Source organism: Myotis lucifugus, unplaced genomic scaffold, assembly GCF_000147115.1.
Source record: "Myotis lucifugus unplaced genomic scaffold, Myoluc2.0 scaffold_127, whole genome shotgun sequence".
In the NCBI taxonomy this organism is placed as follows: Eukaryota; Metazoa; Chordata; class Mammalia; order Chiroptera; family Vespertilionidae; genus Myotis; species Myotis lucifugus.
The window spans coordinates 1,586,974-1,614,456 of record NW_005871175.1 but is presented as its reverse complement, the minus strand read 5'-3'; the positions used below and the strand labels follow the sequence as shown (position 1 = coordinate 1,614,456).

Sequence of the window (27,483 nt, the reverse complement as noted above, 5' to 3'; positions counted from 1 at the left end):
CCCGCTGGAGGCGGGGGCCCTGGGGAGCGCGGAAGCGGCCGGGCCATGGTTCCCTGGGCTGGGGCGGCGCTCTGGATGCTGAACCCCCTACTCGTTGTGTGGCTCACACTGGCCGCCGCTTTCCTGCTGACCCTGCTGCTGCAGCTCGTGCCGCCTCGCTGGCTCCCCAGCTGCGCCCTCTTCCAGGACCTGATCCGCTATGGGAAAACCAAATGTGGCGCGCCACCGCGCCCGGCCATCTGCCGGAGCTTTGATGTCCCCAAGAGGTAACGGCGCCCCGGGCCTGAGTGCGGGTGGCCGAGGCGCGATCCCGGGGCGCCCGGCTCGCGCAGCCGGCAGGGGGCAGCAGAGGCGGGCGCGGGGCGGCGCGGCCCGGGCTGGTTCTCCCAGGCCGCACGGTGGGCGGGTCTCCCAGCTCCCGCGCGTCCGCTTCGGGGCCCAGGGGGCGAAACGTCCCGAATGTCCGCCGACACCGGAGAGCTGAGCCGCGTACACTATCAGGGGCGCAGGAACGTGAACTGGTGACGCACCGCACGGAGTCCTTCCCTCGGAGAAGTGGCAACGCTTCTGAATTTAGGCCTGGTTACCACGAGGCAAATAAAGTCTCCTTTGTCTCCAAATTCCCCCTTTCCTCTCCCCTGCACTCACTCGCAGCGGTTCTCAACCTGTGGGTCGCGACCCCTTGGCGGTCGAATGACCCCTTCACAGGGGTCGCCTAAGACCATTCTGCATATCAGATATTTACATTACGATTCATAACGATAGCAACATTATAGTTATGAAGTGGCAACGAAAATAATTTTATGGTTGGGTCACAACATGAGGAACTGTATTTAAAGGGCCAGAAGGTTGAGAACCACTGCTGGGGGCTTGCAGTCTACTTGAGGTGCCCAGAACTCACCAGAAATGAAGGCAGGCCCGCCCTTTGCGCCTCTGTTTCCATTTTCTCCCCTGCCCTCGACCCCGGTAGCCTGGAGGAAGGGCGAGATGCTGGTCCCCACGCTTGGCGCCACCTGCTTCGGCCGCACTGACCCTCCTAACCCGCACCTGGGCAGGTGCCCCTGGAGACAGCTGTCTATGATGGTACCTGTTAGGCAAGCCTGATCCCGAAGCTCCATTTGACTTTTAATAGATTTCCTAACCAAAATCAACGAAAGATTTCAGTGTTAGGACTTAAATAGAATTCTTTCAGAAAGAGTAAGAGTTATTATAGTTTGATTTTTTGGGTTTGGGGTTTGTTTTTCTTTTTACTTTGAATTCAGATCATAGCTGGTAAGAGTCAGCCAAACATTTCTAGGTGGTAGAGATATAGGAGTTTTTTATATTCCATTAGAAATATTGGAGACCTCAAAACATTATTTTCATCAGTACAAGGATTGTAGTTATTTCCCACTAGATCTTGTTATTTGTTACATTAGTTGAGAAACACAATTATTACTATATCAAAGACTTGTTTTTTAGTAGTGGTGTTACCTATATTTCCATACATTTGGTTTCCTTTGTAATCCCCACGTATTTTATGCTTGTCATAACATTTTGAAAGGGGGCCTATAGCCTTCATCATACCGCCAACGGAGTCAGTTCATGGAAGAAAAATGTTAAGAACCCCTGCTCTAGACTCTACACTTTCCATGCGTTAAATTTGTCTTGTTTGTAACCATATCCCTGATTCAATGCCTGACAAATAATAAGGTCCTTGATCAATATCTTGTGAAAGATTTTTTTTAAAAGGTTTTAGGTTGAGTCAGATTATTAGTTAACTTGGGTGCTTGCTCTGAGAGTTACTTTAGATGAGAGAGGTATCTTCTCTTTCATTCATTTTTAATTAGTATTTACAGAGAACTACTGTATGCCAGGAGCTATTCTAGGCTCCTTGGAGCATTTGTTCTTTTAAGACATACAGTAAATATGTAAACAAATCTTGTAAAACAAGCAAAATAATTTCAGGAGTTAATAAGTGCTTCAGAGGAATCCAGCAGGGTTACTTGATCCCAGAGCTGGACTGGTGGGGGGTGGCAGCGACAAAGCTGAAAGAATGATCCGAGGGGTGGGGCGGGAGATGAGTTCACTGCTCAACAGAGCCTTACAGGCCTCCGTGGCGATTAGCTTTTATTCCGAGTGTATGGAAAGCCATTTATGGCTTTAGGGTGAGGAAGGGAGCATGGCATTATGTGATTTATGTTTGTTTTTTTCTTAATCGCTTCACCTTTCTTACCCAGTCCCCTAAACCCCCTCCCCTCTCACAGCTGTCAGTCTGTTCTATGTCTCTATGAGTCTCTTTCTATTTTGTTAGTTTATTTTGTTCATTAGATTCCACATATGAGTGAAATCATATGGCACTGTGCTTGTCTTTCTCCGACTGGCTTATTTCACTAGCATAATGCTCTCCAAGTCCATCCATGCTGTCGCAAAAGGTTAAAATGTCCTTCTTTTTTACCACCGGGTAGTAAATATCCCGTTGTGTAAATGTACCAGTTTTTTTTATCCACTCATCTACTGATGGAAACTTGGGCTGCTTCCATATCTTGTTTATTGTAAATAACGCTGCTATGAACATCGGGGTACATTTATTCTTTTGAATTAGTGTTTCCAGTTTCTTCAGACATATTCCCAGAAGTGATTTATGTTTTGAAAGGATGACTAGCTGTTGTGTGGAAAAGACTGCGTAAGAGGTTATTATGGGGTCCAGTCAAGAGGTGATATATGGATTGGAGTGTTAGCATAATAGCACCTGCTTGTCCTGTAGGTGGAGATGACATTAAAGCACTTAGCCCAGGGCCAGGGCCTTAGTCAGAGGAACATGCGTTTCCTTAGTCAATCCCTTAACCCCTCTCTGGGCCTGGCGTCAGTGCTGGCAGTCAACAAATATGTATTAGATCAGATCATGTCTCCTAGCCCAAAACCATTCAGTGGCTTCCAGCTCACAGGAAGAGCCCAAGACCCTTGTCCCCACCACCTCACTGACTTCGTTTCTTGTAGTTTATCCTCCCTCCACCCCGCCCCCCACCATGTGGCTCCAGTCCTGTTTTATGGGCCTCTTTGCTAGTCCTCTCTCCACCTCAGGGCCTTTGCACTGCCTGTTTGCTCTAACTGGGAAGCATTGCCTCCAAATAGCGACATGGTTTATGCTCTCACTTCCTATAATCCTGCTCAAATACCTTTTCAATGAGGTGTGCCCTGCCCATCCTGTTTAAAAGTATATTCTATCATCCTAGCATCCCTTCTTCTCTTCCCGGCTTTAGTCTGTTCAGTAATAATTACCGCCTACTGACATGCTGTAAAATTTACTTTGTGTGAGAGTATAAGCTCCATAGAGGCAGGAATTGTTGTCTCCTGTGTTCATTGTTGTATCCCCAGAGCCTAGAGCAGTCCCTGGCTTATAATAAGCACGAAAATATGTGCTAAATCAAAGGAGTGCTTGCTCAGTGTTAAGCCCTGGGTTACCATAAGGATCACCTTATCCATGTTCCCAAGGGCTAGGAAAACAGTGCTTCAGTTAGGCAAAGTGCCAAGGGAGGGAAAAGAGGCTAGAGCTGGGTCTTTTACTAGTAAAAAAAAAAAAGCAAGAGATATAACCTTATCAAAAGTAGAACATGTTTTCTCTAGAGGGAAATCAGGCAAGCAAAACAAGCACTAGAATGTACAAAATGCAGGAGTAGGAAAAACAGGCTGCCTGTGCATCAGGAACACCATGGCATAAGTAGGGCACAGCAAGATGTGGCTCAGCAGCTTATACCAACATGCTCGAGTGATTTGGTTGGCTTTAGATGAGGTATAGATGGGTATGTGTAATGCAGGGCCAGGAAAGTAGGCTCAGGCTGGTCTGAGCTGCATGAATAGGAGTACGGCAGTGTGACTAACTTCAGTCCTCAGGGCTGGGTCTGAGCAAACCCTGCCACTCACTGTGTGACTGTGGATAAGGACCTTCACCTTCCTGAGCCGGAGTTTTCTCATCGGCCACATCAACTGTATAGGATTGCTGTGAAGATGAAGTGAAATCACCTTAACTGGTCTCCCCCAGACTAGACTATTCTCTGCCTGGTTTCCAGAGGGATGTTCTTTTGTTTTGTTTTCTAAACTTAAAGAATCGTGAAATGAATGAGTAGTGCTCTTTCTTATTGTGGTAAAATGTACATGACATACTATTTACCGATTTAATCCTTTTTGAGTGTATGCCTTAGTGGCTTTAAGTACATTCACATGTTTGTGCAACCATCACCACTATCAGCTTCCAGAACTTTCCCGTCAGCCAGAGGGATTTTTAAAAACATAAATTATTACTTCAGGTCACTCTACTCAAATTCGCCCCTCCCCCCACCACACACACTTAATAAAAGTCAGGGTCCTTACAAGACCCTGTAGCATGTGTGCCCTCCCCCTCCCCCTAGCCCTCCCCACACAGGTGTCCTTCACTGCTCCTCGGGGCCTTGGTGGTTGTCATTTCCTCTGCCTGGAAGGTTCTTCCCCCTCCAATGCACAAGGGTTACTCATTCTAGCCAAATGCCACCTTGAGAGAGGCCATCCCTGACCATCTGTCCAGGGTGACCTCCCCTCTGTGCCATCACCCAGCATTACCTGGATGTCCACAGGCTCGTTTGTGGACTGACCGCTGAACGGTAAACTTCATCAAGGCGGGACCTGGTTTGATCGCTCCCTGCTGAGTGCCCAGCTCCAGCAACGGTACCTGGCATGTTTTAAGTGCTCGGTAAATATTTGCGAAAAAATGAAATAGGTAAAGCTGCTCCTCAGGAGCAGACCCCTCCCCTTCTGTGGGAGCCTGCAGAGCAAGGTGCTGCTGCCATCTGCTCTGCTCCTGCCTCAGACCAGACCTGGGCTCGCTTCTAGGAAGTGTGTCTTTTGTTTTGTTTTTTAGAGAGAAAGAGGAAGAGAGAGAGATAAAGAGAGGGAAATATTGATGTACTGTTCCACTCATTTATGCATTCATTGGTTGCTTCTTTTATGTGCCCTGATTAGAGATTGAACCTGCAACCTTGATGTATTAGGACGACGACTAGGAAGTGTGTCTTAAGGAAAAAGCTGGAAGGCAACCAAAGGCCAGTGGCCTGCAGGGTGGAGGGGGTTGTGAAATTAACACTGATGCATGAGCATTTGAAGAAACTAAGCCAGGAGTGGGCAAACTTTTTGACTCGAGGGCCACAATGGGTTCTTAAACTGGACCGGAGGGCCGGAACAAAAGCATGGATGGAGTGTTTGTGTGAACTAATATAAATTCAAAGTAAACATCATTACATAAAAGGGTACAGTCTTTTTTTTTTTAGTTTTATTCATTTCAAACCGGCCGGATCTGGCCCGCGGGCCGTAGTTTGCCCACGGCTGAACTAAGCTCATGAGCCTGGAGAAGATCAGAATTAGGAATAGGACGGCTCAGAGAGGGCAGATCCAGTGATAGAGAGTCTGTAACAGTAGTTGGGAGAATTAAGAGGGTTACTGTGGAATGATCAGATTAGGTCATTGTTAGTGGCATGGTCTGGGTACACTGTGAGTTTTGGTGCACAGAATATTCTGGACCATCTGGAAGAGGAGTCCCTGGGTTTATATTTAATCCTCCTGACTCCAGGTCATCTTATTTTGTCACAGTCTAATGAGACAAGAGGGAAGGGGGCTTACTATAGACACGATGCACTGAAGACCAGGGAAGGCCAAATGACCTCCAGGCACCTTGCAAAGTCAGAATGATTCTGAATTGGTTTGGATAGAGAAAAATAGTAAGTGGACCGACAAAGAAACCGTTAGGCCCTTGTGCCATATTAGGTGATTTCATTTCAGCAAACCAACATCATCTTTCACATCAAATTAACATTGCTAATTGCAATTTTTATTGGTTTTGTGGTTTTATTTGTATTTCATTTGTAACTGTGTTGATTGCAAAATAAGCATTGTAGTTATATGAGAGCTGTAACCCTCAGGAGTTGATACCTAGTTGTATGAGTTAATATTTGTCATCTAAGTAATTTAGGTCAACACAGTTTAGAAGACTGAATCGGAAGACCTCTAAGGTTTCTTAACAGCCCTGAGCGCCTGTAGTTGTGTAAATCTTGTGTAACAGTTGTATGGCTATTGCAGTAACACTGCTCCAGATTTAGAAATCTCACAGATTTGGCCTGCATTTAGCACAATCCAGGAACTAGTTTGGAACCTGAGCCCAACCCAGTTACCAGAGGTCAGAGAGCTTACTAACTGAACCTCGGTCTAAGTTTAACAGCGTCAATCATATTCTTGTTAACCTCAGGAGGCCTCTTTTTCTTCTGAGTTCACCGGTCCCATCATTTGAAAGGAAGTTTTGAAATCTGAACACCTGTAGGATTCAGGTTCTATTAAAAAGAGTAACTAGACCAGTGATGGAGAACCTATGACACCCGTGTCAGAGGTGACACGTGAACTCATTTTTTTGGTTGATTTTTTTCTTTGTTAAATGGCATTTAAATATATAAAATAAATATCAAAAATATAAATCTTTGTTTTACTACGGTTGCAAATATCAAAAAATTTCTATATGTGACACGGCACCAGAGTTAAGTTAGGGTTTTTCAAAATGCTGACACGCCGAGCTCAAAAGGTTCGCCGTCACTGAACTAGACTCTGAGGATGGGGGGAGAGAAGAGAAGGACACGAAAAAATAGTCTTACCAATGGACATAGACACTGGGGCGGTGGGGGCTTGCCTGGGGTGGGAATGGCTGGGGGTGGGGGGAGTCAATTGGGGAAAAGGAGACATGTAAAACTTTAGACAATAAAATAATAATAATAATAATAATAATAATAGTCTTTCTGCGTAATAAAGGGGCTCTATCCTGACAATTGCCTAACTTGTTTTCCCTTTGCAGGTACTTTTCTCATTTCTATGTCATCTCAGTGCTGTGGAATGGCTTCCTGCTTTGGTGCCTTACTCAATGCCTGTTCCTGGGAGCGCCTTTTCCAGACTGGCTGTACACTTTACTCAGAATTCTTGGGGCTGTGCAATTCCGCGGTAATCACAACCATTGCATCCTGTTCCTACCTTTCCTGCCTGCAGGAAGCTGTTCTTGGTATTTCATAGCCACTGTGAGCAAAAAGAGTTCTGCCTCGTCATGCCCATCCCCGTGGGGATGCCCCCAAGTCTTTCACTGAGATCTTGGCAGAGCTGAGAGTTAGCTCTCCATCCCCGACTCCACAGCAGTTGCTGGGTGGTGTACGGACTGGCTGCTCTCCCCCTGATACTGTTTGTACTGTTGGTAAATTTACATAGACGTCTTTAGACTTAGGAGAAAAGCTTTTAGGATTCCCTTGTGTTTGCCTTGAAACATTTATACCGTCCAACCAAAACCGTGTCTCAGAACTCCAGAAACGTGCTGGAAAATTACTTTTTGATCACTGGTTACAACTGTTATAGCGTAAGGCTTTGGTTTCCTGATAAAATTGACTGTAAAGACATGGACCCAATGATTACAAAACAGACATTACATTTGCCTCAGATAAAGAACAATTTTAAAAGAAAGAGTTGAAGGTGAAAACAAAGTGGCCTCAGTGCATGTCAGGCCGGGAGAGGGGCAGAAGTAGAAACATTGTTCTGGTGCTGGCTCTGCTCAGCAGCCAAGCCACTGGCTCCCCAGGAACAATCCCTTTCTGTGTGACCAGAGGAACCTGTTGCAAAAGATGACGGTCAGAAGGAAGAGCACATGCAGTTCCTGTTTGGGAGGGGAGGGTACCTCACTGAGTCCCGCCTCACACATTCAAACTCATCTCTTTATTTTGTCTTTGTTTTTCTGAAGATATTTTTAAAATATATTTTTATTGATTTCAGAGAGGAAGGGAGAGGGAGAGAGTGATAGAAACATCAATGATGAGAGAGAATCATTGATCGGCTGCCTCCTACAAGCCCCCAACTGGGGATCGAGCCCTCAACCTGGACATGTGCTCTGACCAGGAATCAAACCGTGACCTCCTTGTTCTTAGGTTGACACTCAACCACTGAGCCACGCCGGCTGGGTTTATGTCATTTTTAAAACCGGCATTTCTTCTGACTTCTTTTGGGGTAGAGGAGTGAAAGGCAGATAGGAAGGTAGATCTCAGGGGTTACAGTCTCCTAAAAGTATCATTTCTTTTCTTTTTTTTTTAACATGGAAAGGAATGCAGAATTCTTCCTCAGTTCCTGTCCTCCTTTCTGCCTCTGTGGGTGCCTGTGTCTCTTGTCTCCCCGAACCCCAGGGATCCCACCAGGTGGGGCTGCTCAGGGGTCACCCTGGAACTCTTCCTGTCTTCGTTATTATTAGTGCCCGGGACCCGGGAACCGGGACCCGAGACCCTGTTTGTGAGCATAGGCCCCTTCACAGGAGGGCCATGCCATCTCAAAGGCTTTCACAGGGTGAAGCTGAGACCTGAGTTTGTCCAGCTCTGTCACTAGCTCCCTGTGTAACCTTGAGCCAAATATGTTGACTTCACATGGCCCACTTCCCCACTGCTAAGAAAAGCAGGGAAGCGTTAGACTGGATGATTTCTAGGCCCATTCCTAGCTCTACTTTTGTGTAATACTATGTGTAACGGTAGGAGAATATAATACTGGCTTAACTCCGAAGAGAGACATGCTGAATGTGTTGCTTTCTGAATCGCAGGGGGTGAGTTGGCGCTGTCTGCATTCTTAGTACTGGTGTTTCTGTGGCTGCACAGCTTGCGGAGACTCTTCGAGTGCCTCTATGTCAGTGTCTTTTCCAACGCTGTGATTCACATCGCGCAGTACTGCTTTGGACTCGTCTACTACGTCCTCGTCGGCCTAACTGTGCTGAGCCAAGTGCCGATGGACGGCAGGAATGGTGAGTGGTCCCTGGGCACTGTTACCTGAGTCACCGGGGGCCATGGAAGTTGGAGAGCAGGAGACCTGCCCAATCCTTAACGTCTTCAGTAAAGACGGTAAAGGGCAAAGCATTCAGGAGGGTCAGAAGAAATGGGACGTGAGGTTTCCCTCAGTGGGGGTGAGGCAGTGAACTCACGTGGAGTAAGTCTGGAGACAGAGGAGGAGTGTGGTCCAGAGATGAACAGGGAGCAGGATCACCCACAAACAGGAGAAAGGGTCAGCAAAGACAGTGGCTTCCCCAGAGCCTCAGCCTTCCTGTTTGTGTGGGAAGGTGAGGGGTGAGGCTGGGGAAGGGGAAGTTGTGGCGCAGGATTTGACCATAGAAAACCAGAGGAGGAGTGGGCGGCCTGACTCGGGGTGGGTACTTGTGATGTGAAGAGGGAGCAGGGAGCCATTTTTTTGCCGTTTAGGTCTTGGGACTGTGCCATTGCACACAGCTTTTCTGTCAGCGAGGCCGCCATGGGGCGAGGACAGCAGAGTACTGTGGTCAATCAGAACTGCGTCTTAACAAGTCTGACCTCTTACTAACCAGGAAGAGGGAACAAAATCATGACTTTTGTTTGTGAGGAGGAAATGAAGTGGGTTTTATTTTGTGGGAGGGAGGTGAATAGCTAACATATATGACTGTCATTTTTGTGAAAACAATACGTGCTTACTGTAAGGAATCAAGTTGTTTGTGGTAACTGAAATGAATCTTTAGGACTGAGGTTAACTTCACCTTGCAGCCCAGGCACTGTTGGGTAGATCGCTCATGACTGTTGTCTCTCAGTCCAAGGCTTCATACATTCATCCTTGTAAACTGAGACCAAGATCTAGACGTTTCCAAGCCCTCAGTGAGGGAGCGTTCTCCTCAGGTTTGATTTCAGTATCAGCGTGCCCCTCTCTCTTGCTGTACTACAACTCAGGCCTCCATGGCTTGAGGAATGGTTTTCAAGTACATCTTATTGATGCTGTTTCTCAATTCATGAATTATTTATCGGCCTCAGCTACTCCGCTAGCATCTCTCCACCTAAGTGCTCTGAACTGAAATATGTTCTTCCTCCCTGAGCTTTCTGCTGTGGTATTCTTGTGCAGCCCAGTATCAAGGCTTGCGCTGTCATTCCTGGGTGTACAGTATGGGTTTTCCACCCCAAGGAACTTGCCTAAGGACTTTGGTTACTCACCAGCTTTCAGTTGCTTCGTTCCCATTGGCAGCACCTGTCTCTTCTGGACTTTTCTCTGGTGGCCGGGCCCCACCTTCTGCACTCACTCCTGTGTAACTAATGAAGAGAAGGCAGCCGTGGCACCCACAAAAAGCTTTCCTGATACTCCCTTCTGCAGCTGTCTTTTGTTTCATCTATTTGTCCTTCATATGGGACAATATGGGGAGAACTGGTTTCAGGAATTCATTGAGAGAGAATACACGGGGGCATTTGTCAGCTGTGGGGTCCAATAGAAATGGGCTTGGGGTTCGATGGACCTGAATCTGAGTCCGGCTTATTTAACTTCTCTTAGCCTACAACCTTCATCTGAAATCAGGGATATTTACAGATTTCAGAGGATTGGTGTGAAAGTGAAAAGAAAGAATATCTCTAAACTACCCAGATCTCCACACCTCCTTGTCTTCAAGTCTAGAGAATTCCCCCAGTCACTCTGATGACACAGTTCTATTTTCTTTTCTTCAGAGTACTATCTCTACCTGAAATTACCTGGGCTATTGATTTGTTTACTCGATTCTAGTGGCAGCTGCCACTGGAATGTGAATGTATGAGGACTGGGATCTTGCCTGATGTATTCACTGTTTTATGCCTCACATCTACAACAGTTCCAAGCTCAATCAACACCATTAAGTAACAAATAAATGAATGAATAAATGCTACACAGATAAGATGCTCAGTAAATATGAGCCTTCCCCTTTCCTGCATGATAATTCCAGCTTACTCTTACAAATCTTTTTTCCCTCCCAGGTAGTTTCTCTGCATTTAGAGTAGGTGACTGGGTAGTGATGTGAATTCCCAGACATTTGCTTCAATGTTTAATTCTACAGTTACTTGTTCTTAAAGGCCTTTTGATTAAAAACTGAATTTTTCATATTTTGCTTACTTTTTACTTATAAAAAATAACTTTTTAGTTATATGGCTAAGCCTAGTGAATATTAAGAGACTCTAAGTAGATTGTTTATATAGAGCCAGGTTTAAAAGAAATCAACACAGGTAGACTTTGGTGGACTTTCATTAGTCATTAGCTGTCATCTCGAAGTCCTACTCCTAGGTACCCACATGGAATAGCATGATCCTTGCTTCTCTTACCTGGATCAACTTTGTAGGGGCTCCCTCTTGGCTCCAGAGCCTCAGGCTGGTTGGTTCCTGTTATCAATGGACAACTTTGTTTCTTGAACCAAGTCCCCGACTAGCCCGACTGCTTCCTGCTGATCATAGGGAAGTCCTTAATTTGTTTTTCTGATGCCAGTACTTAGAGCTCTACATTCTTCTCTTCTTCCACATATCTGGAGAAGAGAGAAGATAATACTCTAAGTATTTCTTTTCCTAAAACGAAATCTCTCTGACTAGGTTCTGTCTAATCAGAAAGGGATACTGTTTTGTTTTCCATCTTGGAGTTGACTTTTCTCCTCTTTGTGAGAAGTCCCCACCCTTAGCCTTCGCTTGCAGTAGTTTTCTTGATTGACTGGAGCCCATCAAGTCAGCATTCTGCCTTCAGGGTCTCCCTAGCAATGGCTTAGGATAGTAGCTCAGGGAGAGGTTTCAGAAAGTGTTTTTCTGACAGTAGAATATAAGAAAGAAGGCATAAATCCAGGCTTAGAAATTAGCAAGGTTGTCGCACCACACGAGAATACATCACAAGAGTAGGAGATAGAGCTGAACTCTGTGCTTAAAGCATTTGAAGAAGGAACAAGAGAATGTATCGTTGTGGAATTTTCTGCCAGGTGCCATTGAAGCTGCCCCTGGCTGAGGAACAAGTCTGCTGTGGTGTTCTTCCTCCTGTACTTGGGAAATTCTATCAGCATAGTTTTATAGCCATGAGGAACAGAATAAGTGGATGAATGTGTTCTGCTGACTGTGTGATTTTTCAATTCCCCGAGCCTCTGAAATTTTGCAGCATTGGCTAATAACACAATTCTTATTTCTGCAGTCTATGTGGTAGGGAAAAATCTCTTGATGCAAACTCGGTGGTTCCATATCCTCGGTATGATGATGTTCATCTGGTCATCGGTCCATCAGTATAAGTGCCACGTCATTCTTGGCAATCTCAGGAAAAATAAAGCAGGTAAGATCTTTTCGAGCCACTGCATGTGGATTTTAACACTCAGAAGTAAATTGTCCGTGTACTTTCATCCTTTTCCTTCCTGCCCTAATTAGGTGACTAATGGATCAAATATTCATTTTTGGTAAGACATCTCTCTGGGTCTTGATCTTCCCATCTGTGAAATGAGAGCATTAGACTGAGAGTTCTCTCTGGCCCCACTAGTCCTGGTATTTATGATTCTACTAGAGGCCTGGTGCATGAAATTCGTGCATGGGGCGGGTGGGGGGTGTCCCTCAGCCTGGCCTGCACCCTCTAGCAATCTGGAACCACTGGCTCCTAACCACTTGCCTGCCTGCCTGCCTCATCACCCCTAACCACTCTGCCTGCCTGCCTCATCGCCCCTAATTGCTCGCCTGCCTGATCGTCCCTAACCACTCTGCCTGCCTGCCTGATGCCTCTTATTGCTCACCTGCCTGCCTGATCGCTCCTAACTGCTTGCCTGCCTGCCTGATCACCGCTAACTGCTCACCTGCCTGCCTCATCACCCTTAACCACTCACCTGCCTCATTGCCCCTAACCACTCACCTGCCTGCCTCATCGCCCCTAACTGCTCGCCTGCCTGATTGCCTTTAACCACTCTGCCTGCCTGCCTGATGCCCCTTACTGCTCACATGCCTGCCTGATCACCCCTAACCGCTTCTGCCTCGGCCCCTGCCGTGGCGGCTTTGTCCGGAAGGACGTCCAGAATGATGTCTGGAAGGTCATTCGGCTGTCTGGTCTAATTAGCATACTATGTTTTTATTATTATAGATTCTGTACCCACAATTTAGGGCCTGCACTGCATATATGTGTCTGACCAGTATGTGAGCACTAGTATGACCATGCTGAGTTAGTATCATTCCAGCCAAAACTCTTGACTTTTTTATTAGTTTTTGTGTTAACTTATCACAGGGACAGTTTTTATTAGGCTTTTTGAAATATTAAAAATGGAATAGTATTATTCAGCGTTTATTGAGTGCTCATTTTGTGCCAGGCCCTACTTGGAGTGTTTTAGCTTCACAAATGCTCACTTGAGGTGGGTACAGTCTAATCTCCATTTTACAGATGAGGAAACTGAGGCACAAAGAGGTTAAGCAACTTATCTAAAGTCCCCATGGCCATCACCTTGGGATTCCATAGCATAACTTGGTGGCTAGTGGTAACAGCCAGTAGGTGTAGAGCCTGGGTTTGGACTTGTGCAGTCTCACTGGAGTCTGAGCCCTTTTTTTTTTTTTAATGTTTATGTCATTATAGTGAAACTAAATTTTAAGAGACACTGCATGCCATTTTTTGTATATCACTAGTTTGTTATAAAAGAGACATAGAAATTATTTACGTGATGAAATATTTCAGAAAGTCAGTGAAATGGGCAGCTTCACATGATACCATTTCAAGTGATTTATTTCAGTCTGTGTACCTTCCAAGAATGTCACCACCTCTTAATAAGAAATAATCCTTGTTGTTTAGAACTACCTTGGTGCCTCCCCATTCTGGAAGAACTTTGTCTCCAACTTTGACACAAACTGGTCGAGTCTCTCCACCCTTTCTTTTGGAGCCTGATCCAACAGCCACTACTGCTGCTTGCATTGCTTTTCCTTGAGATTTTTCTGGAAGCAGAATGCCTCCTTTGGCTACAGTGTCTGCAGCACTCCTTTCACCTAATACTGGGTCAGAGCGGGAAGAAACTTTCCGAGTGCCTGTCCTGCCATGACTCCTGCTGCAGCAGTTCACACTCTGTGCAGGGCCCCAAGGAGACACCTACAGTCCGGCCCGCTGGACACTGAACTTGGGTAAAGGCTGCCCAGGGTGCAGGCCCTCCTCCCCGTGAGAGAAAGAAGGCGGCCACAGCTTCGGAGGGCTCTGCACAGGCTACTGACATGACTGGCAGGCAGGAGAGAAGAGGATCTTTCTCTAGGCTTTGTGGAGTCTGAGCTCTTCATTTCCAGCTTGGAGGACTGTTGGCGTAACAGGTTCCCCTGTGCTTATTTACAGTTGATAGTGTGACCTGAGCATGTGGCTCTAATACACAGTAGACTGGCAATGGAAGTGTGGCAGGAGGGTGGTTTGCACGCATGTCTGTCATACTCTTTTCTAATAGGAGTTTTTGTAACTGATTTGGGGGGGGGGGGTGATATGGTAGAACCTTCTTTTCACAGCTTCAGACGTTCAGGAAGTTTTATTTTTTTCATTTCAGGAGTGATCATTCACTGTAACCACCGGATCCCCTTTGGAGACTGGTTTGACTATGTTTCCTCCCCTAACTACTTAGCAGAGCTGATGATCTACGTGTCCATGGCCGTCACCTTGGGCTTCCATAACGTAACTTGGTGGCTGGTGGTAACATACGTCTTCTTCAGCCAGGCTCTGGCAGCTTTCCTCAGCCACAAGTTTTACAAAAGCAAATTTGCCTCCTACCCAAAGCATAGGAAAGCCTTCCTGCCGTTTCTGTTTTGAGATAACCTCCGTCATGAAGAATGCAGGCCAGGTGGCTGGCTCAGTTCCTCAGGACAAGGACGTCTAGAGACCAAAGCGCAGTTTCGGCAGAGCTGTTAGAAACTCTGTGTTTATACCCAAAGTCTTCACTGGATGAGCAAAGCAATGTCCATCAAGAAAATGAAACTTCAAAGCACTGCTTCTGGCAGACCCGGGAGTGCTGAGTTGCTTTACAAAACCAGCCAAAGGCTAAAAACTGGATGAGACTCCTCCAGGCTGCTTCAAAGCAAACTAACCCGGAGCGTGCACACAACTCCAAACATGCACCTACAGCCACGGAGGAAGAGGAGATCATCTGTGGCTTTGCTAGGGACAAATTAACTGGACATCATAATAAGTGATACAGTAAGTGCTCAGTGGCTGCTTGTCGCATTTTAATAAAAGCAGAATAGCTTTTGAAACTAACAACAATATGCCATTTCACACCAAAAGATTCAGGGAACAATGAGTCCATTGTAGTTAATTTATACTTTCACATATTACCACAGATTTCCAGTATGGAATCATCACTAGTCATTTCCACTCCTCTCCCCCTCAAATCATAGCCCAACAGAAAGTCTGAAACCTCCTTTATTGAATACTTTTTGACATCTCTTTCAGGGGAGTACCTTAAAATGAAAGCATCTGAAAATAAAGTATTTTTGTATTCATGCATGAGAAGCCTTGAATGAAATTGAGTTATACTTCGGATTAGATAGTACTGTAGCCTCATTCATATGTAGTTATTCAAATTGGATTAATGTCTGCCTGAGTTTATTTTAACTAATAGAATGAATTGAAGCTATTGAGGATTAAAGTTGACACTTTAAATAGCTTATGTTAAAATACCCACGGTTAAATCAAAGGGAAATAAATGCATTATGTGAAAGAAAAACAAACTTGAAAAATAATTTTTGCTGAGTGATGCAGCAAAAATTTCACATTCATGCAACATAAGATTTACTGGCTTATTGACTGAGGTATTAACTTCATTCCTATTATATAGATGTAGTATTTTGGTCTACTCAGTACTAAAATTTTGCACTAATATATACCTTGCTAAGGAGGCAAGAACCTAATTAGGAATCAGGCACATATCAAACATAGTCTACGTATTTCCTCCCCTTACTCACCCCTCAAGTAGTAGACCAAAGCTGTTCAACTGAGATTCTTTTTACTAAATTTTAATATATGCATGTCAGAGCATGTTCTAAAGTTCTTACAATAATTCTGCTGTAGCATTTTCCCTCCCATCATTCAAATACCACTTCAGTGAGTTGCTCAGTCTATTCGAATAAGTGACATATTTATTTATTTATCATTTAGATTTGCCATCTTCAGGACCGGGACTCGGGAACCAAACTTTCTACACTGGAAATGTAAAGCATATTGTAGCTTGGCCTTTATGTCCACACCAATGGCATGAATAATTTTTAACAGCAAATTACTTGGGAGGAAATGTATTTTGCTTCAGCATGCCGTTTTACACTGGGTCAGACTAGAATTTGGCCAATGTTCTGGAATGTCACTGTACTCGTAACTAAAGTAATGAGCATCCCTGTGAAGAACCATTCTTGGGGCCTTGACTAAGCGTCCCCAGTCCCTGCTGTCCTTGCTGCCCCTTGTTCATGCTCCTTACTTTACTTTTCCCTTTGTTGCCCAAACATTGCATTTCTGTGTGACGATAAACGAGGAAGTCATGATGTCCTCAGAAGGGCTCAGAACAAAGTAGCGCGGTCTTTGACAAAAGCTTAGCCACGGAGAATAATTGAGGATGGCGCTGCACTTGCAAGATCACAGTCAGCACTGCTTTTTGTGTCAATGAAAATTGTCCCTGTGCCTAAAGGGAGAGCACCGAAGAGAGTCAGCAAATTCATCACACGGGGAATCCAGAAATCACTTAGGGGTGGGGACTCTTGATTTTCCTGCAAGCTTAGTTGAGCAACCTCATTTCATTCTCTACTACTATTAAATTAGGGGGAAGTGATACTGAACTACCTCATAACAGCATTCCCTGGGTTACCTACTGCCTATAAAAAGTGTGCAGAAAATAGCCTTTGTTAAGTCTCCAAGTTGTAGCTCATCCCCTATGCTAACACTTGATTTCAGCAAGCAGGGATGATTTTATATCCACAAGACTGTTCTGTATTATGTGGGGTTTTTAAAAATTTATCTTTAATTATTGAAAGTATTACAGATGTCCCCTTTTTTCCCATTGACCACCTTCCACCAGGCCTTCACCACACTATTGTCAGTGTTCATGGGTTAAGCAAATATGCTTATAAATTATTTGGTTAATCTCTCCCCACCCCTACCCCCGTATTATGTTTATAATTCAATGAGTGGTTGTTGCTAGAATTCATACCAAAGATAAAAGAGCCTTTGCAGAGCCTTGGCCGGTTTTCTCAATGGTTAAAGCATCAGCCTGTGGACCGAGGGGTCTCGAGTTCTTCCTGGTCAAGGGCATATTCCCCGGGTGCATGCAGGAGGCAACCAATCAATGTGTCTCTGTCACATCCATGTTTCTCTCTCTCTCTTCCCCTCCACCCTCCCTTCCACTCTCTCTAGAAATCATTGAAGGAATATCCTCAGGTGAGGATTAAAAATAAAAAAAGAGCCTTTGCAGATATTTTATATGAAGCTTAATAGATAATCTAAGGATACTATAAACATTTGCATAATTAAAGTACCTGAAAACTCAAGAATCATTGATGAGTAATATAGCTCTAAATGAACTAATATATTAAAGAATACCTTCAAATAGTAAAGGAGCAAGTAGACATTTTTTTATACCTCTGTAAGAAATTTCTGCCCAGTCTTTCACATTACTTTTTATACATTTCATGTCTCAGCTCTGGATTTAGTTTTGTGGTTACCATTACATATGTGTAAATGTCTCAGACATACAAATAGTCCTTTCTCTTCTGATTGTCTTTTATCTTCATTCAACTGTACCTGTTCAGTCTTTTACCGCCTCCCCTTTTATGATTTTAACCTAAATTCTCTTTTTATATTGTGCATTCATAACCAAATGGCAGTAGTTATTTTTTAAAATATTTTTGTTGATTCTTTTTGAGAGAGAGAGAGGAAGAGAGAGTGAGAGAGAGAAACGTTGATATCAGAGCAAAACATCCATTGGCTGCCTCCTACATACCTCCTACCTGCATAACTCCTACCTTCATACCTCCTCCCAGGGATACAGCCCGCAACTGCGTCATGTGCCGTGATAAAGAATTGAACAGATGACACCCAACCAACTGAGCAACACTGACCAGGGCTATAATTATAGTTATTTTTAATGCATTTCCCCGCCTTTAACCTTTATAATTATTTAAAACCTATTCTGAAGTAGAGTTGCAATTTCCTGCTTCTGTCTGTCAGTCATGGTACTCAAAGTTTTATATACTTTTGTCTTTTTGTTTCTGGTAGATCAGCTCCTTCCAATATTTCTTATAGTGCAGGTCTTAGAGTGGTAAGTTTTCTCAGCTTTTGTTTGTCTGGGAAAGCCTTTATTTCTCCTCCATATCTAAAGGGTAACTTTGCTGTATATATTACCCATGGCTGATGGCTCCTCTCCTTTAATATTTTGAATATTTTCTTCTACTCTCTCCTGGCTTGTGATATTTATATTGAAAAATCTGATGAGAATCTAATAGGGCTTCCTTCATAGGTTACAATTTTTCCCACCGGATGCCTTGAGAATTTTTTGTCATTAATTTTTGACAGTTTGAATAAAATGTGTCTTGGGGAAATTCTTTTTGTGTTGAAATCAGGTGTTCAGTTAGCTTGCTCTAAAGTCCAGTCTTTCCATGGGTGTGGGAAGTTCTCATAGGTTCCCCGTTCCCTTCCTCTCTCTCTCCTTCTGATATACCCTTATCCTTATGTTGCTGATTTTAATCGATTCAGAGAGCTCTCGGTAGAGGTCTTTCCTTTATTTTTCTTAACTCACTTCTTATTTTTTCTTAACTCTCTTCTTCCTCTAGGTTTCGTTCTTAGAGCTCACTAATTCCTTCTCATATCTAGTCTGCTCTATTTCCAGTGCTCTCTAATGCATTTCTCATTTCATTTAATGAGTTCTTCAACTCCAGAATGTAATTATTTCTTACATTTTCACTCTCTTGGTAAAGTAATCCTTTTGTTCCTTTACTGAATTTCTGAGCTATTTGAGCTGCCCATCTGAGTTCTCTTATTATCTCATTGAGCCTCTTCATAATTGCAATTTTGAATTCTCTGTCATCTAAATCACAATATTCCAGGACTTTGGTTGCTGGAGACTTTTCGTTTTCTTCCTGTGCTTCCAAATGACCTTGGTTGTTCCTGGTATCTGATGGATTGTTTCTCTGCCTGCACATTTGAGGTAATGATTTTTTTTTTCTTGTTTAGATACTTGTTTTGCTCTCAACAGTGCAGCAACTTGATAGGTAGGGCACTTTCTTTTGTTTTCCAGTAGATGGTGTTATAGTGCAAGTTTTTGTTTTGTTTTTGTTTTTTTTAATTTTTTAAAATATATTTTATTGATTTTTTACAGAGAGGAAGGGAAGGGAGAGGGATAGAGAGTTAGAAACATCGGTGAGAGAGAAACATCAATCTGCTGCCTCCTGCACACCCCTCACTGGGGATGTGCCCACAACCAAGGTACATGCCCTTGACCAGAATCGAACCTGGGACCCTTGAGTCCACAGGCCGATGCTCTATCCGCTGAGCCAAACTGGTCAGGGCTTTTGTTCTTTTCTTGCTTGTACTATTTGTGCCTGGAATCACAATGGATCTCTCTGTGGAGTAGCTCATATCATGGTCCTCAAGTTCCATCCGAGCAAGCAAGCAAGGGTGTGCAAGACACATGACACAGTCTCCCCGTAACCTAATCTTGGGAGTGACATCTCATCCTTTGGCCATATTCTGTTTGTTATAAGGGAGTCAGTATGTTCAACCCACTAAAGCAAACTTTAGAGTTCAGGATTTTCATGCAATTCAGGATTACAGCAATTGGTGTGGGACACGAAATAGGAATGGATACTCTTTCTTCTCTCCCATACTCCAGAGTCTACAATGCTGAAAGTAAAATTTGTTAGGAGATGAGTGCGCTCCATGAAACCAAACTCAAAAACTTAGAGATGGGAGAGACATCTTTTATCTTTTCTAAAACTCCCTATTTCATTGTTCAATAGTTTTGTTTTTCCATTCCAGAATTCCAGAATGTATAGAATAAGTCCTATCCATAATGATGGTTTTATATGCTTTACTATTTCCCCTTCTCAGAGCAACTTTCCAGGTTGTCAATTTGTTAAATTGTGTTGTTCTTGCTGTTTTATATAAGAAGGACATAGGCTCTTTTTTTTTAATTTCTTTGTTGGTTAAGGTATTACAAATGTGTCCTCATCCCCCCATTAACCTCCCCACCCCCCAACTCATGTTCTCAGCCCCCTGTTGTCCATGTCCATTGGTTTGGCTTATATGCATGCATACAAGTCCTTTGGTTGATCTCTTCCCCTTACCCCCACCCTCCCCAACTTTCCCCTTTGGGGATTGATAGTCTGATCGCTGTTTCTCTGTCTTTGGATCTGTCCCTGTTCATCAGTCTATGTAGTTCTCTATATTCCACAAATGAGTGAGATCATGTGGTATTTATCTTTCTCTGACTGGCTAATTTCACTTAGCATAATGCTCTCCAGTTCCATCCATGCTGTTGCAAATGGCAAGAGTTAAGAAGGACATAGGCTCTTAACTCAGATGAATTTTATTTGCATTTCCTGGATTGCATTCTCTGGAATGTCTATCAGGGTGTGGCAATTTAGTTGCAGAAGAGTGTGATACTATGAGGGTGTGTTGGAATGAATAAGTAAGGTCTGAGAATGCCATTTTTTGGCATGCCTACTAATAATTTTTACTTATTCATAGGGTGTAGACTTCTCATCAAGATCAAAAGGCATTTGGATACAGGTAGACCCTAAAACTGGCTAGTAGAGTTCACAAAGGGCATGGCTACCTACAGACTGAGCACTCACTTCAACTTGCCTTGCAATATCCAGGCCTACCTTTCATTTTCATGACTTGACAAGGTCTGTGTCCTTTACCACAAAATTCAAACTTGTATATAGTAAGAATCAAGAAAGACCCCCAAGGAAAGTACTTAATGGCATCATAGCACCCTGATTTGCCTACTGAAGGAAACAGCTTTTAAGAAAGTGTTACAGGCTCTGTTATAAAGACCCTCCCCTCATCATCTCCCACTTGCATACTGTGTATTCTGATTAGATTTCCTAGTCAGCAGTCTTTCATAGTTTCGTCTTAGACAATATTTATAAAATTATCTTTGCACACTCTTGGTGAAGAATAATGCCATCTTAATCTTAGATCTAGGAAGGAAATTAGTCCTCTTGGGAAACAAAGCGGGGGGATGGAAATCAATCATGAGATTCTCTGTACGTACAGGCAAAGGCAGAAAGACTCCTACCGAACTCGGGAAGTTTACACACATGACTCTTGTGGAGTGTACAGGAAATACAATGGTTATGATATTCCTCCCCCTGGATCAGATGCTCAGATCAGATTTTTTTTCACTGACTGAATCAGTTCATTGCCTTATATTAAAAGAGCACCTACCTATTTCCAGCTGTTTATGTGTTACTCCTCTGAAAACAGAAGAATAACAATTTATCTATTCAACCAAATTTACTTAACATCTACTATTTGCAAGCTCTGTGGTAAATGCAGGGTAATGGAAGACAAGATTTTTTGTTCTCAAGGAGCACACACTTAAGTATGAAGATAAGGTAGATTTCTCAAAAACCTATTGCCTCAATTTAAGATCATGGAAGGAATATATCAGTGCCATCATTTCCCCACCATCTCATGCTATTTATATACAGCTCAAATCCTGATGCTTGATAGAGTGTAGGACCACCCACAGGGCCAGCTTCATGAGCATGCAACCTCTGCGGTTGCACAGGGCCCCACTCAGAAGGGCACCATGCTTGAATTAATCCTATGCTGTTGCTGCCTTGGAAAATCTCAATAATTATTTTTGAATTTGTGTTTGGTAAGTGAAGTCCTGTGGGACCATGGAGCATGCATGTGAGCAGTGGGACACAATGGGAGGCACCGCCTGCACGTGTGCAGAGGGCTCGGGCAGTGCAGGTACCCCAGCATGCCCGCACATGCTCAGAGCAGTTCAGGGCGCTGCTGGGCGGTAGCCTGGGCCACATGGCAGTGGTGATGGTGATGGCAGCAGTAGAAGCAGAGGCAGCAGCCATGGCAGTTCTGGCTCCAGAGAAGGGAAGGGGCTCTGCATGGGGACTGCCCAGCCCCTCAGTGGTGGGCCAGCTTGCCAATCCCTGTGTCATCTACACAAATATCAGCTCTCCAATCTGTTGGGGACAGTAACTGCTGGCACTCAGGCAGCAAACTTTATAGGTAAAGTAGAACAAAGTAAGAATGTAAATATGAGCATTGCAATAAAACATTTCAAGGAATTATTAGAATTTTCTTAAAAGATTTAGGATCTCTAGTTTTGAAAACTGCTGCAACCTTGCAACACAAATAACCACAGTTGTAGAAATAGAAATCAATGTAAAGATCATCACACTCTATAGAAAATAACACTATCTTCATATAAAGGTTTTAATTAACCAATTTTTTTTGTTAATGAGGAAGGTAATTAAAATTGTTTTCCCACTCTGGTTGGTGTGGCTCAGTTGGTTGAGTGTCATCCCGTGCACCAGAAGGTTGCCAGTTCGATTCCTGGTGAGGGCACCTATACAGGTTGAGTGTTTAATCCCTGGTTGGGGTATGTACGGAAGACAATGGATGGAAGTTTGTCCCTCACTCTGATTTCTCTCTCTCTCTCCCTCTCTCTCTCCACACCCCCCCCCCCGTCTCCTTTCTCTCTCTCTAAAAATCAATTAAAAACTTAAAAAAATTGTTTTCCTATGTAATTGAAGATACAATGACAGAAAGCATAAACAGGACTTTTGAATTACACCCAAATCATGAAGCCACTTTCTGTTGACTGAGGAAACTAAAACACTATTGTATAAATTTATACTTAAAAATAAATTCAGATTTACATAAAACTAATTCATATAAAGAATTAAATCTGTTTAGAAAAATGAAAGTACTAACATTTGTATTTCAAAATAATGTATTAGAAATGTATCTTAGTGTTGTCACAGCCTATAAAGATTCCTAACAATTGCATCAGCAGATTCTTTTCAAAATGAAAATGATCTAAATTTATTTGTGATTGTACATTTGCCACGAGCGACTGGTGTAGCTTTCAGTCGTATCTCTTGAAAAAGAAACTGCATGAAATGAATTTCTGATCTATTGAAAATGAAAATAAAGTGAAATAAAATAATAAATCTTGATGAACTTTCAGACCAGTAAGCTAGAAAATTTTCATAATCAATCAAGATATCACATTAATAAACTATTATTGTTTATTGTATCATGTAGAAGTAACAGGAAAGATATCATTTTTGTAATTTTTAAGTTCATTGAGTTACTCATGTATTACTATTATCCCTATTACATTGGTACCTCTCACTGCACTTTTTTTCCTGCTTTATAAACATTTTCATTTTGTACTGGGCCCAGCAAATTATGCAGCCAGCCTGACCCACAAGTAAGAGTACTGACAAATTTCTATCATAAGCTATTATGGAAGACAACAGTTCATGGTTATGAATCCTTAAGAAGTGTAGAAAAAGCCCTAGCTGGTTTGGCTCAGTGGATAGAGCATTGGCCTGTGGACTAAAGAGTCCTGTGTTCGATTCCAGGCAAGGGTACATGCCCGGACTGTGGGCTTGATCCCCAGTAGAGAGGGTGCAGAAGGCAGCCGATCAATGATTCTCTCTCATCATTGATGTTTCTACCTCTCTCTCCCTCTCCCTTCCTCTCTGAAATCAATACAAACATATATTTTTAAAAAGTGTAAAAAAGAGAAAGAAAATGCATGTTCTTGGTATATTTCATACAAAATCTATCAACTCGTAGGCATTTAATCTATGTGAAAACAGTGTAATACTATGGCTAGAGTGCGGAATTTGGCATTAGGAAAAATCTGTATGTGATCCAAAACGAATGTTACAAAAAAAGCACTTTGAGACAATACCTCCACTGGGTTGGCATCTCATTAAAATTATGTTTTTTGCCATCCAAAGAACGAGTTTAACAGGAATCAACAGCAATTCAAATCAGGGTCAAACTCAGGTACATTATAAGCAGTAAGCCTGTCAGACTGCCCTTCTATCAGCAGTCTGTGATTTTCAGTTACGGAAAGCTATTTTTCCAAAGAAACAGCACCACAATACAGACCCTGTTCTATTCTTAGTTCCTTCAGAACTGACAACTCCCAATAAACTTTGTGCAGAAACAAAATCACAATACAGATGACTGACATTTGAAAATAAAACATCAAGCACTTAAACCCAATTTGCTTCCCATAAGGCTAAAAGAGATTCACTTAATTATAATTGTTTTTATTTTTTATGATTATAAAAAATCATGTAAAACAAATGTATTGCAGGGATTGAGACACATAAAGAAGATGCACATTTATGCAAAAATAATTTTAGTTCTATCTTCTTGACTTAATGAAAGTATGGATTTCTAAGTGATATAATTTTGTGTCAGTGCTTTTAATGAGCCCACTTTAGCCACACTTCTAGTACTAATATTATGACAGTAGATGGAGAAAAGCTACAAGCATGTACAGAATTACAGTGAAAGACATCCTAAACAATGTTTTTAAAATTAGGAAAAACAACTGCAATACATGTAAGAATAGAATGAGAAAATAAATGTCCATAATATATAAAGCCCTCTTACAAATCAGTGACATTTTTGGCAACATGCCTCCGTTTTCTAGGCCGCCTGTACAATGTAATTTAACATTGGAAGAGAAAAACAAGTGAAGAGGAACTGAATGAGGAGAGAGTAGAAAGGCTTTTCTCTGTCTGGGTGGTACTGGGTGAATGGAATGGAATGACTGGGGACTATAGGCTGGCAGAGCCATGAGCATTTATTAGCCCCTGCTCCCTCCCTTCCCACCCAATCCTCCCGCCTGTGCCTCTCTGTATCACTACCTAGCACCAGAAGTTCTGGTTTTGAAGTGAAAATAACTTAATGAGTTAGAACAGGGTCAAAGAGAAAAGTGTCTTGTTTATCAGATAGTATCTCATCAACACAGTGGTTAAATTTCAAAAATAAAAAATGAGACTATTTATCCAGGTGCAGTATCCCAGGAAGGGTGGGATGTGGCATGTTTGCTGCAAGCCTCTTGTTCCCATCAGGTGTGATTCCAGTTGTATGGAGGGTGTACAGTTAGGGTATTCTTATATTGTAGATCTGTAAATAACCATGTATGTATGTGAAAGTTGGACAGCAAAGGAGGCTGATAGGAAACAAATTGGTTCATTTGAAGTATGTTGTGGAGGACAGCTTTATGGATACCCAGACCACAAGAAAGATGAAGTCAAGCCATGGCCAATTTAGCTCAGTGGATAGAGTGTCAGCCTACAGACTGAAGGGTCTAGGGTTTTATTCTGGTCAAGGGCACATACCCAGGTTGCAGGCTCCATTCCCAGTAGGAGGCGTGCAGGAGGCAGCTGATGAATGATTCCCTCTCATCATTGATGTTCTATCTCTCTCTCCCTCTCCCTTCCTCTCTGAAATCAATCCTATATAATAAAGAGGTAATATGCAAGTTGACCCTCATGCCGTAACGTTGTCACAAAATGGCGGTGCGCACAGTGGGGGTGGGGCAGCAGGGGCGGGGCTGGTGGCCGCTCTGTGCGGCTTCCACCAGGGTTCCTGTGGCCCTGCAGGGGCGTGGGGGTCCCGGCAGCCGCTTTGCGTGACTTCTGCAGCCCTGTGTGTGCTCCATGGAGGCGGAGCCTGGTGGCCGCTATGCATGGCCTGAAGGCGGGGCATCAGGACGGCACTCCAGGACTCAGGGCTGTCCCGCGGCTCACTGGCCATGTGGGGCGGGACTCCAGGACTCGGAGCAGTCCCATGGTGCAGGGGAGCGGGGAGGGTGGGCCGGGGGGGAAGGGTCCCAGGTCTCACGCGATTTCGCATGATGGGTCACTAGTAAAAATATATTTTTTAAAAAGATGAAGTTAAGCCTAAAATATCACTGGAGGCAAATATGACAAAAGTGAAGCTATCCTACTTTGGGCACATGAAGAGAAGGCAGGGTTCTTTGAAAAGGACAATAATGCTGGGAAAATAGAAGGCAGCAGGGAAAGAGGAACACAGAATATGAGAAGGATTGGCTCCATAAAAGAGGCCATAGGCATGATTTTGCAGGATCTGGGTAAGATTGTAAGGACAGGACACTGTGGACATCATTCATTCACATGGTTGCTAGGAGTCAGAGCTGACTCAATGGCATGTCACACACACACACACACACACACACACACACACACACACACGTCTGGAAAGGAGTAAGCTTCTTGCTCCAGCACATAGAGAAAGAATAGCAAACTGGCAGATGGCAGGCCAGACCCAACTTGGGTAGGTGTTGTTTTACCAGTACAGTTTTATAAAATTTTGAAATGTGATTGTGATGGTTAACTTGATATGTCAATTTTGCTAAGCTATGATGCTTGTTTGTTCAAATACTAATCTAGATGTTGCTGTGAAGATATTTATAGGTGTGATTAACATCTATGATCAGTTTACTTTAAAGGAGATTACCCTCAATAATTTTGGTGGGCTTTACCCAATAAGCTGAAGGCCTTGAGAGCAAAATCTGAGGTCTCCTGAGGAAGAAGGAATTCTACCCCAGGACTGTAATATAAAAATATTGCCTGAGTTTCTAGTCTGCTGGCCTGCCTTGAAATAGACATCAGCCCCAACAATCACCTGAGCCAATTCCTTAAAATAACTCTATATATGTATACAAACATATATCCTATATAATAAAAGGCTAATATGCAAATCAACTGAACGGCGGAATGACCTGTCGCTATGATGCGCACTGACCACCAGGGGGCAGACGCTGAACGCAGGAGCTGCCCCCTGGTGGTCAGTGCGCTCCCACAGGGGGAGCACTGCTCAGCCAGAAGCCAGGCTCACAGCTGGCGGTGGCAGGAGCCTCTCCCGCCTCCATGGCAGCACAGGGAGCGGGCCTAAGCCGTCAATTGGAATCCCCCGAGGGCTCCCAGGCTGTGAGAGGGTACAGGTGGGGCTGAGGATCCCATTCCCCTGGCCCCCCAAGTGCATGAACTTCATGCACCAGGCCTCTAGTATACTTATATATGCCCATATGTATATATGTATATGGGAAATGTCACAGCAGTTAGCTGTGGCCATACAGCTAGATTCTAGCCAATCTATATATATAAAAGCCCAGCGACTGGAACGGCAGAACGACCATAACAACCAGAACAACCGGTGGCACTGCGGCAGCCAACCAGCCTGAATCGGCCCCCAACAGCCGAAATGAGGGTGGAGCTAGCCGGCCAACAGCCCTCGGCCCTTCCCCTCCACCAGTCTGGCCCAATGGGCCCTCATCGGGGTGGGCCAGCTGGACCGCACCCATGCACAAATTCGTGCACCAGGCCTCTAGTATGAAATAAACAGATGTGTTTTGTGGACATTTCCTTAAAAGACATGTACCCATTTCCCTGTTCTTTTTTCAGCCAGTCCTGCCTGGAACAGGCTGTTAGAGCTCTCACAGCCTTACTGCATCATGAAGATAAAGGCCACACCCTAAGAATAATAGAACAGAGCTGGAAGGAACCTAGATCCTTGGTCACTGTGGAGCTGCAGAATTTGTTCTGAAATGCCTCTCTTAAAAGAAAAACATCTTGCCCTGACCAGTTTGGCTCAGTGGATAGAGCGTCGGCCTGCGGACTGAAGGGTCCCAGGTTC

General features: G+C 43.7%; 1 protein-coding gene and 1 pseudogene across 4 annotated transcripts; one reads left to right on the top strand and one right to left on the bottom strand.

Moving 5' to 3' along the window:
* Window positions 1–27,483, top strand: SRD5A3 (steroid 5 alpha-reductase 3). 4 transcript variants are annotated; one of them, XR_002830548.1, is made up of 7 exons: window positions 1–266; window positions 6,845–6,987; window positions 8,609–8,806; window positions 11,977–12,111; window positions 14,324–14,967; window positions 15,928–15,980; window positions 27,252–27,483. XR_002830548.1 is itself a non-coding variant. In XM_006093957.3 (5 exons), the coding sequence occupies exons 1-5, from the start codon at window positions 46–48 to the stop codon at window positions 14,581–14,583; spliced, it is 957 nt and encodes a 318-aa protein (XP_006094019.1). In that variant the 5' UTR covers window positions 1–45; the 3' UTR covers window positions 14,584–15,282. The 4 variants fall into 4 exon arrangements, 1 of the variants encoding a protein (XP_006094019.1); XR_001349294.2 differs by lacking the exon at window positions 15,928–15,980 and having other exon boundaries at window positions 27,252–27,482; XR_001349293.2 differs by lacking the exon at window positions 27,252–27,483 and having other exon boundaries at window positions 15,928–16,163.
* LOC102441848 lies at window positions 13,379–14,225 on the bottom strand (annotated as a pseudogene).

Excerpts from the sequence above, each read along its gene's own strand:
- SRD5A3 (XM_006093957.3), top strand. The coding sequence starts at position 46 with ATGGTTCCCTGGGCTGGGGCGGCGCTCTGGATGCTGAACCCCCTACTC. Across the intron at positions 8,807-11,976 it reads GCCGATGGACGGCAGGAATG|TCTATGTGGTAGGGAAAAAT; the intron begins GTGAGTGGTCCC and ends TTATTTCTGCAG. Across the intron at positions 12,112-14,323 it reads TCTCAGGAAAAATAAAGCAG|GAGTGATCATTCACTGTAAC; the intron begins GTAAGATCTTTT and ends TTTTCATTTCAG.